We start from the raw sequence: 11011 nt of genomic DNA on the forward strand, positions 1-11011 counted from the left end.
AAATGAATTTGCTTACAATGAAGATGTTTTAAGCATAAAACAACCTATTACAGAACAACTGCTTTATGATAGGTATTAGCTTTTTACCTGTCTCAACTGTTTATATATACACACATTTATTTTATTTTATTATTTTATTGAACTTTAAATCATAATTTGTCCAAAATAGGTTGTATTTACTTTTAGCCTCATCAGATCTCCCTTTGTTAGTCCAAAAGCACTTGGTTTAACTTTTATAATGACCATTTGAAAAACTGAGTCATCTTCCCACATTTTAATCAAATATTTCAGCATAGATTGATATGAATTGAGTTCATATGAATTGCCATGTTTACCGATGCAGCATTAAGATCCATGCAACCACATTTTCATTGTGCGTTGCGTTTACTGATCCAGACCATATATGTCCGTCTCAGTAGATCCTGTAGTTAATTAGCATTTTCATGGTGTAGCTTATCATTCCTGGTAAGTAGTCTTGTGTTTTCAAGAGCTGAAAACACAGTTCTGCTTGTGTTTCTCCATCTCATTTAATCCTTGTTCCTTTAACATGGTGTTTTCTTTTATTTTCATCAGTATGGCTTACGTTTGTGTGTTGTTTGTGTGTGTTTACACAGGAGTTAACCCATAAGTGAATGCACTAAGAGCTGAATATTGAGATTATCTTCACCGTTCCAGTGCAGTTTCTCTGTTGAAATATGTGCATGAATATGAACAGAACAAGCCTTGTAGTTAATGTTCTGAAGTTCTGTACAAAGAGAGTTAATTATGTCTCTGAATAAGCATGCTGGGTTCATTTCCATGTGAGTGATGAATGCCCTGCTTCAGAATGACGCTGTATGTGATGTCATGTTATATACTGTGTGTGGATAACACATGAAATGTATCCCGCTTTGGCAGTCTGTGTGGAGAACCTAAATATTATGGGGGTGAATTCACTAAGAATGAAGTGACAGTACTGTTTATTTGCACATGTTTGCTGTTTTAGTAATTAGAGATTGCGTAAAGGAATTATGCTAATCAGGTAACAAAATCTATGCTATTTGCACTGCACATTTCCTGGTCCTGCTAGGTTGTGAAGGATATATCAGACAAACATGATCTGGCATACTTTACTGCAACTGTGCAGAATGGTTTTAACACTGTGATCAATGCACCTCTTTAAAATGTGTCAAATTGACTCATCTGCACCATGCATTTGGACATATGCCCAGTTATAACGCTCTTCTCCATTGCTAGATTATCATTTGATGAATTACTGCTGCCATGATTAATAGAAAATGTACACAAACAAAATTGTTAACCGGCTTGACGTTACGTTTTGTGAGGTTCAATTCCTAATTTATAGAGAGAGGAGGATTTCTCTAAATACAATGACTTAAAGGGACAGGTCATCCAGAAATGAAAATTCTGTCATCATTTACTCACCCTCATGTCATTTCAAACCAGTATGACTTTATTTATTCAAATTGTTGTTTTTTTGTTTTGCACTATTTGTGGAGATACATTCCTCTTTTATGTTCCACAGAAGAAAGTAAGTCACATACAGGTTTGGAACGACATGAGGTTCGAGTAAATGATGACACCATTTTCATTTTTGGATGACCTTTCCCTTTAGTTTAAACACAAAGCAGTGCATTTCAGCGCATTTAGTACCTGGTTAAACTGGATTGCTGGTGGTTAGTGGAAAAAGCCACAGGTTTTTAGAGTATGTAAAGTACAACTGTTTAGTGAATTCGCCCTTATGTGTTTCTATGAGTGTGTTGGCTTTAGTCCTAACTGCCTTCAACAAACCAATCCTTTCAGCTCACTTCAAATTAGTACAACATACAAAATAGACTATATGGAAATGTAATTTTTTATTCTAGATTGCATAGATCACTGTGGCACTGTGTAAAAGCCACTTTAAGGCATGGTCTGCGATAAAATCTTTTTTTCTTTTTTGACTTTTCCTCCCTTTCCTCTTTCCCAAAGAAACCAGCTCAGGGTTGGGCACCGGGGCTATCGTGGGCATCCTCATTGTGGTCTTCATCCTGCTCCTCTTCGGCGTGGATATCACATGTTACTTCCTCAACAAGTGCGGCCTCCTCATGTGCATCGCCGTCAACTTTTGCGGCAAGTCTGGGCCCTCTGCCAAAGGGAAGGATATCGAGGAGGGAAAAGCCGCTTTCACGTGAGCCTGTCTTTTCCTTTCCCTCTCATCTGTGTGTGTTCCCTTGTCCGATAACGCCATCCATCATTGCTCTCCCATCATTATCGCTCCCATCAGCTCTACAGGAGGGCTTGAGGCAGGGTTGATTGTGGCATATCTGACTCCATGAGTGAGAATGATGTGAATATTGGCTCATGGCGGCAGTGTTGAGATAAGAGGAGAGGAGGAGAGGTGCATGCTGGTTAGGAATGAAAAGGCTGCCTGGGTGCATCTGTTTTAGTAGCCTTTGAAAATGCTATGCAAAGAAAACCTTTTCCTTTTTAACTAGCAAGTTATTATATCCAAATTTTGATGTCATGTTATTGCACTGAAGGGCTCAACGAATCTCCTTCTCCCCGTCTCTCCTCTATTCCCGCTGTCCTCACAGGCACGCTGCTGACAACACAGCAACAGTAGTGGACTTGCTTCCCTCTGTAACCACTAACTCAGACCCCGGCACTGACAGTCCTGCTAGCGATAGCACCACCCTTACCTCAAGCACTGCCCCTGCGGCCAACCCTAAAGCGGCCCCTAAAGCTACCCGCGAATCACGCCCACTCTTGGAAGGCTTGACATTACATTTTGTGAGGTTCAATTCCTAATTTATAGAGAGAGGAGGATTTCTCTAAATACAATGACTTAAAGGGACAGGTCATCCAGAAATGAAAATTCTGTCATCATTTACTCACCCTCATGTCATTAGAAACCAGTATGAATTTCTTAATTCAAGAACAAATAAATGTCTCTTTTTTTGTCCAAAGAATGAATGTAAATGGGATCCAGTGTTGTTTTGCACCTTGTTTACTTTTATTGTATAGAAAAAAAACAGTTGAAACATTCTTCTTTTATGCTCCACAGAAGAAAGTAAGTTGCATAAAGGTTTGAAACGACATGAAGGTGAGTAAATGATGACAGAATATTCATTTTTGGGTAAACTGTCCCTTTAATTTAAATACAAAGCAGGGCAATTCAGCGCATTTAGTTCCTGGATTGCTGGTGGTTAGTGAATAAGACGCATTATGTAAAAGTGCAGTTGTTTAGTGAATTCACCTGTATGTGTTTCTAGGAGTGTGTTGGCTTTAGTCCTAACTGCCTTCAACAAACCAATCCTTTCAGCTCACTTCAAATTAGTACAACATACAAAATAGACTATATGGAAATGTAATTTTTTATTCTAGATTGCATAGATCACTGTGGCACTGTGTAAAAGCCACTTTAAGGCATGGTCTGCGATAAAATCTTTTTTTCTTTTTTGACTTTTCCTCCCTTTCCTCTTTCCCAAAGAAACCAGCTCAGGGTTGGGCACCGGGGCTATCGTGGGCATCCTCATTGTGGTCTTCATCCTGCTCCTCTTCGGCGTGGATATCACATGTTACTTCCTCAACAAGTGCGGCCTCCTCATGTGCATCGCCGTCAACTTTTGCGGCAAGTCTGGGCCCTCTGCCAAAGGGAAGGATATCGAGGAGGGAAAAGCCGCTTTCACGTGAGCCTGTCTTTTCCTTTCCCTCTCATCTGTGTGTGTTCCCTTGTCCGATAACGCCATCCATCATTGCTCTCCCATCATTATCGCTCCCATCAGCTCTACAGGAGGGCTTGAGGCAGGGTTGATTGTGGCATATCTGACTCCATGAGTGAGAATGATGTGAATATTGGCTCATGGCGGCAGTGTTGAGATAAGAGGAGAGGAGGAGAGGTGCATGCTGGTTAGGAATGAAAAGGCTGCCTGGGTGCATCTGTTTTAGTAGCCTTTGAAAATGCTATGCAAAGAAAACCTTTTCCTTTTTAACTAGCAAGTTATTATATCCAAATTTTGATGTCATGTTATTGCACTGAAGGGCTCAACAATATAGTTTTTGATTATCATAAATAGTTATTTATAGCACAATATTGTCATATTTGTCCGACAACAGTGTATTCTAAATATATTTATATTTTGTCATGCAAAAATACACAAATATTTTTTATTTGATTTGACGGTAGTTTTACTGTATTGTACAGTAGTTGTACAATATTTTTGTCAGTTCTTTATCAATTATAAAGATGGCAGATTGAATTAAATTATAAATATAAACACCATACTTTGCCAGAAAAGTACACCATATGGTGCAAGACCAATTTGTTTATAATCGTCAACCCATTTTAATCAGTGCTGCTAATTTGAACAAATCTTTAACTCTGGTAACTCTGGGTAACTCTGGTGTGTCATCTTTTACAGTAAGGATGAATCTAAAGAGCCCATTGTGGAGGTAAGGACTGAGGAGGAACACACACCAAACCATGAAGGAGGAGGACCCACCGAACCCAATGAGACCACCCCTTTGACGGACCCTGAGTGAGTCCCTAAAAACACACACACAGTCCAAAACGCAAAAGTCTGGTCTTTTCTTCAGGTTATTAACATCTACTTGTGTTTAACAGTCTCTCTGTTGTAGTTTAATGGTGTAGATACCACACACCCCTCACTTTTTTGTGATTACCTAACATGGTGTGTTTTATTTTGAAATGCATGTTGGACTTACTGATGTTTGTGTATGTTTTGCCTTGGCCTTCCCTAAAGCCGATAGCCAGAGCCCGGCTAAGCTGGCCAATCCCCCCCAAAGTAAGGACTCTCAGGTACAGGGAGGAGCCCACCAGACCACAGATAGTAACCTTGCCAAGGATGCGCTAGGCAAGCCCTCCAGCGACTCCTCCAGCGCACTGTCCGCACCCAACCAGGACGAGTATGGCCACCTCTGGATGTTTAGTTGTGTTTGTGTCCTTAACCATCTCCACTTTCTCACTGTCTGTTTCTTCGTCACCCCTCCTTCCTCTTCAGTTACTTGTCACTTCTTAATGTAAAATCAGAATTTCATCAGGTTCCTCCTGCATCTTCAATCTTTGCGTATTCCCTTTGGTATTCAAATGAGAGATGGCTTAGTGCACTGAAACTTGTGCAGGTTTATTTGCACCTCTGTAAAAAACAGTTCAATTGCGGCGTTTCAAAGCACAGTGGAATTATAAATGTGTAAAATTGTTCTTTTGGTTTTGTTTTTCGGAGCAAGCTAATTGATTCCTCTATTAATGCTGGCAGAGCCTCACAATGATTGGTTGTTGCAAATGGCACAATTCCACAGCTGATGATTTTAAATGATGGCTTTCAAAGCTGAAAAGGACAGTGAGAAATAAATTAGCAGCCTTAATGGTGCTATTGTATAAAAGAGCATCTTAGAGAAGGCTACTGTATGATTGTTGTAATTACATTAACACAGCAGATGAGGTGCGGAGTCATTTGTGCCTCTGTGGGTGAAATGGCCAGCTGATGTACACATCAAGGTTAATGCTGGTAACAAAAACTGAAGAAAAAAAATCAGCACTGAAAAATATGTTCATTAAAGATGCAAAACAAACGTAAAATAACAAATCTGCATTTACCTTTTAATTTTATGTCTCAACCAGATGGTGAAAGAGAGGCCGGAATTCCATACTCTACCTTCAAATATATAAAAAAAATGAAGTTTATTAAAGAAATACTCTAAAACTACAATATGAAGTTTATTTATAGAGACAATTAATTTTTAGATTTCATATTATGCTGGATTGTCTGATCTCCCAGTTGGTTCATTCTGGCCAAAAGAGTCACTCAGTTAGACAGAAATGCATCAATGATTATCATGTAAACAACCATCATAGTCCAGTTTAGTTCACTTTTTGTATAGAAGCAGATACATTACAATTCCAACGATTCTGGGGGGCGGGTGGGGACAGCACAACTATTTTTAACACTGATAATAAGAAATGTTTCTTGAGCAGCAAGTCAGCATATTAGAATGATTTCTGAAGGATCATGTGACACTGAAACTCAGCTTTGCCATCACAGGAATATTTAAAATATATTCAAATAGAAAACAGTTATTTTAAATTGTAATAATATTTCACAACATTACTGTTTTACTGTATTTTTGATCAAATAAATTCAGCCTTGGTGAGCATAAGAGACTTCTTTCAAAAACATTAAAAAATAGTACCGACCCCAAACTTTTGAATAGTAGTGTAAATATGCAATCAACTACACTGAAAATAATGTCTCTCTGAAACATTGTGAAGACAACACAAATTAAATTAGAGTCTCGTTTAGTTGATCCAAATGGCCTCAAACAAATCTCTCGAATATATTCCAAAAATTCTCAGCTATGAACTTTAGCAAAACCAGCCAGGACTTGTTCTCCATCTGTCAAAAGATTTGAGTGGATTTGGTCCATGGCTCTGAATCATAAATGTGCCAGAGATGCCAGAATGATAGTAGTTACAATTGTTTTATGGCACATTTTATTGTTCACAAGTACTAAGCTATGTTGTTGTGAAATTGAAATAAAACTAGCGAAAATTTCAGCTAGAATGTACAAAATATACATAAATGAAACAACCCTGCTCCTTATTCTCTGGAGCCATGCTGAGAGCATCGGATCAGTGCCTCTGAATAGCAGTGGTTTCATTCATTCAAGGGTGCATATTGCAGAATTAAACAAACATTTCACATCTGACAGATTCAGTCCTACTAGCTTTATGGAGCTGCCTGATGTAGCCAGAAGTAGCGGCATCTCCAGACTCCTCAGTAGCACTCTGTTGCGAAGTACAGAGAAAATCGGCTGTTAAACAGTCAGCCAAGACTTCCAGCAGGGAATTAGTGGGAGCATGGCGTTTGTTAAATATTTACCAGAGACTTTGTTTTCCCCACTTCCATTTGTGCTGTGTAGTTTGTGCTTTCCATGTACGGCCCAGTCGGTCCATGTCAGGCTTGTTCTCTCTCTCTTTCAGTTCGGCTCAGTTGTCTAATTTGAGCAGGAACACTCCAGGGAAGTTGCCTCTCATTGGTTGCCACCTGGGCTGATTGGCTGTGTCTGTAGATTTTCAGCTACCTGTGCGACTTCCCTGGTCTTCACAGAGCCTGCAGAATATCAATGGAACTCAATCTGCCATCTTTAGTCTCTCAAGACACCTAAAGTCAGAGTTTTTCCCCTTCAAGAATGAGAGTTTGCACTTTTAAAGACAACTCGCCAAGGATGCAAACTGACAAATGGCGGAAGGTTTTCTTATAGTGCCGCTGGAGCTTCAGCTCGCTCAGAAGGAATAATGATGCTTTGTGTCTGTCGCAGTCGTTCGGCGGGACTCTGCACACTTGGCCGCTCTTCATAAGAGCCAGAATGTGATCAGATCGCTTTATTGTGATGAGCGTAATGAAATTCCTCCGGGGGACAAACAGCTCAGACCTCGGACACTGACAAAGCAGCTTGCTCTTGTGTCGTACCACTGAGATCGTGTAGATTGTAACACGAGACGCCCTCACTCCACTACACCCATTCTCTTCCCTACAAAGCCTCTCTGTGGCTCTGCCGTATTCAAGAGCACTTGACACCGCCGCCGGTGGTCCCGCGTCATGGCGTAGAAGTCGATTGCTGTCCAGGCATGTTTGACGAATATAATGAACAGTCATTCACAGCTGATATCAGCCGGGCAGGTGTGCTAAAAATAGGATGGAAGGGAACGTGTTAGAAATGCGACAGGGACCATCCATCTCGATTCCCTGCCAGCAAAACTCATCTTTCATTTTCGTGGTTCATTATGCATTTATGAATGATTTGGCACACCAGTACAGTCAATTCCATTACAGGAATTATCAGCGTTCGGAAAGAATCAGCCTACTGCAAAATAATTTAAGTAAACTTCCTTTTTTCAAGGCCCACTATGTGCTCTGTCAGCTCCCTTGAGAACAAATGTCTATGTGCTTGTAAAATATTCAGTAATAGGCAGTTTGCGGTGGATGATTTTCATTTATTTATGATTTATTATTTATTATAATGCTTTTTGCTCCAGCCTGACCCCAAGAGACAAGCGCTCTGTGTTTCAACAAACTATTACACAGCCAATAAGCGCAGAGGGAGAGGTTAACATTTATGCAGTTTTATGAGGATTGTGTCTGCAGCTGAGTCTATGCAGCAGAAAGACTCTCTGCACCAATGCCATGGATTTACTGCTCACAGCAAGCTTTAACTTGAGTGTTATGATTCATATGAATCATACCTGCATGCACTGTTCCTCTGTCTTCATACATGCTCATGCTCATGAATAATCTTTGATGTTAGCATAAGATAACCAAACTGATCCTGTTAGCTGTGAAATTGATTGGCTAGACTGAAGTCTGTTCCCTCAAAACTTAAAGGGACAGTTCACCCGAAAATTAATTCGGGTTTCTTCGATTTTCTTCCTCATGTCATTTCAAACCTGATGATAGCATGATAAAAGTAATCCACAGGACTCATGTACTACATAATATCTATCATTCCAAAGATTTTTTTGTTGTTGAAAGAAATTCATTAGACCATTTCACAGTGTGCTTTCAGAGTTCCTCTGAAACCTTCCACCTTCCCCAGCTCCACTTGTATAGATCTACTACAGGTTATTTTATATGCTATTTGTGCAACAGCAGTATGTCTTAAATACTCACAGCATGGACACTAAAAGACTGGAGTAATGGCTGCTGAATATTCAGCTTTGCCATCACAGGAATAAATTACATTTTGAAATATATTAAAATTGAAAACAGGTATTTTAAATTGTAATATTTTTTTCACAAAATTGCTGTTTTACCAAATTTTTTATCAAATAAATTTTTTAACTGCGACAAGACCCTCCCTAATGAACGTACCAAAGAAACCTAGTCAAGATTTTTGTCACACAGTGCTACCATGTGAAGACTTAGACAATGACTCATGTGAACCACTTTTATGATCATTTTATGGTGTTTCTTTGTTATTTGTGGAGCATTGAGCACCAGTCTTCATTCACTTTCATTATATTGAAAATAATGCCTAGCATATTCTTCAGTTTCGTCAAAATCCATCTTTTGTGTTCCACTGAAGAAAGAAACTCATACAGGTTTGAAAGAACATGAGGGTGAACAATTCATGACAGAACTGTCATTTTTGGGTGAGCCGATCCTTGGAAATAGTATAAAGAGGGGAAGCAGCCAAACAGATGACTGAAAGACACTGCTGATAAACTTCTCTTTTTTTCTTTCCCCCAGTGGTAAAATTGTTGTAGATGACAAAAGTAAAGCACCAGACATGGAGGTAAAGAAAAACCCTGCGGAGGTGAAGACAGTCCCTAATGAAGCCCCCCAGATGAACAGCAACGAGAGCAAAGCATGATCCGGAATGGGCAGCGCACAACGGTCGCAGACAGACAGCACCACACCACCACCACATCTCAAATACAAGGGTTTCTTTCTTCAGTGTCTTTAAGTTCGCAGAACAAAACACGTCTGTAGATATATAGAGCGCCTAAAGAGCTCGCGCATATGCCTTTTATTTTGTACTTTTCGATTGTTTTTACCATTGAAACGTTTCTCTTTTTTTCATCAGTGCAAGAAGGAAAGATTCTTTACCTCTAGCGCAGTCTCCTTGACCTCTGTAAGTAAGATCAGTGTCTTTCAAATAGGCTTTTGAGGAAGTTCATTATGAGAAAAACAGTAATCACCTTTTCGCCTTTCATTCATTCAGCCCACAGTGCTGTTTCAATTATGTCCCGTTTTATTACATGCAGTATTGCCATTGTTATTGTCTGTCACATTCATTTTTTGGGGAACATTTTTGATGTTTTATTTGTGTTTAAATAATGTACAAAAGCAACAGCCTTTTATTTTTTTATTTTTTTTTTTCACATTATTTTTTTGAGAGTTAGCGATAGATTTTTAGCATGCTTGCTTTGCAGAATTATTTTTCTATATGTCCTTTTTTTGTTTTATCCCAGCCCTGAGTGTTTACAGCATTTTGCTCCGATATCCCTCATTAACATAACGTTTGCTTCTCTAGCAACCCCGACACAAACAATTACACGGTAGAGGTCTGAACTAGCTGTTAGGGTTATACTGTGCAAATCACCACTACTACTTTTTCCTTTTTTATATTACAACGCATCCCATTTCTCCTAAACCTTAGAGTTTCTTCTTTACTTTAGGTGATACTTGCTTAAAAACATCCAGCAAGTTCTTTAAAAAAAAAAAAACATTAGGAACAACCAGGAGCTCTCCTTGAGAAAAATACAGTACAAGCGTTGCTGCTGCGTTACGTGCAGATACAGCTGTTGCACTTGTGGCCTAACGAAAACATCAGGCGCATCTCGCAGGATGTCCCATATGACGTCTGCCTGTTGCTCCATTGGCTTTTGCCCATTTAATTGATAAATGTTGCATTAAAATGAAGCCGTGATCATGTGACACTGAAACTCAGCTTTGCCATCACAGGAATATTTAAAATATATTCAAATAGAAAACAGTTATTTTAAATTGTAATAATATTTCACAACATTACTGTTTTACTGTATTTTTGATCAAATAAATTCAGCCTTGGTGAGCATAAGAGACTTCTTTCAAAAACATTAAAAAATAGTACCGACCCCAAACTTTTGAATAGTAGTGTAAATATGCAATCAACTACACTGAAAATAATGTCTCTCTGAAACATTGTGAAGACAACACAAATTAAATTAGAGTCTCGTTTAGTTGATCCAAATGGCCTCAAACAAATCTCTCGAATATATTCCAAAAATTCTCAGCTATGAACTTTAGCAAAACCAGCCAGGACTTGTTCTCCATCTGTCAAAAGATTTGAGTGGATTTGGTCCATGGCTCTGAATCATAAATGTGCCAGAGATGCCAGAATGATAGTAGTTACAATTGTTTTATGGCACATTTTATTGTTCACAAGTACTAAGCTATGTTGTTGTGAAATTGAAATAAAACTAGCGAAAATTTCAGCTAGAATGTACAAAATATACATAAATGAAACA

At 39.0% G+C, this 11011-nt stretch overlaps 1 protein-coding gene across 7 annotated transcripts in view; it reads left to right on the forward strand.

The window, feature by feature from the left end:
• The window catches only part of LOC107703517 (neural cell adhesion molecule 1-like), a 262247-nt gene extending 251823 nt beyond the window's left edge, over nucleotides 1-10424 (forward strand). For all 7 annotated transcript variants that reach the window (XM_016506156.1, XM_016506157.1, XM_016506158.1 and 4 more), the window contains 3 exons: nucleotides 1972-2170; nucleotides 4404-4520; nucleotides 9249-10424. In XM_016506156.1, coding sequence (XP_016361642.1) covers nucleotides 1972-2170; nucleotides 4404-4520; nucleotides 9249-9372 — 440 coding nt within the window. In that variant the 3' untranslated portion in view covers nucleotides 9373-10424. The remainder of the gene's footprint in view (nucleotides 1-1971; nucleotides 2171-4403; nucleotides 4521-9248) is intronic.
• The last annotated feature ends 587 nt before the right edge of the window (nucleotides 10425-11011 follow it).

The sequence above is a fragment of the Sinocyclocheilus anshuiensis genome, unplaced genomic scaffold (genome assembly GCF_001515605.1).
Source record: "Sinocyclocheilus anshuiensis isolate Anshui unplaced genomic scaffold, SAMN03320099.WGS_v1.1 scaffold330, whole genome shotgun sequence".
Taxonomy (NCBI): domain Eukaryota; kingdom Metazoa; phylum Chordata; class Actinopteri; order Cypriniformes; family Cyprinidae; genus Sinocyclocheilus; species Sinocyclocheilus anshuiensis.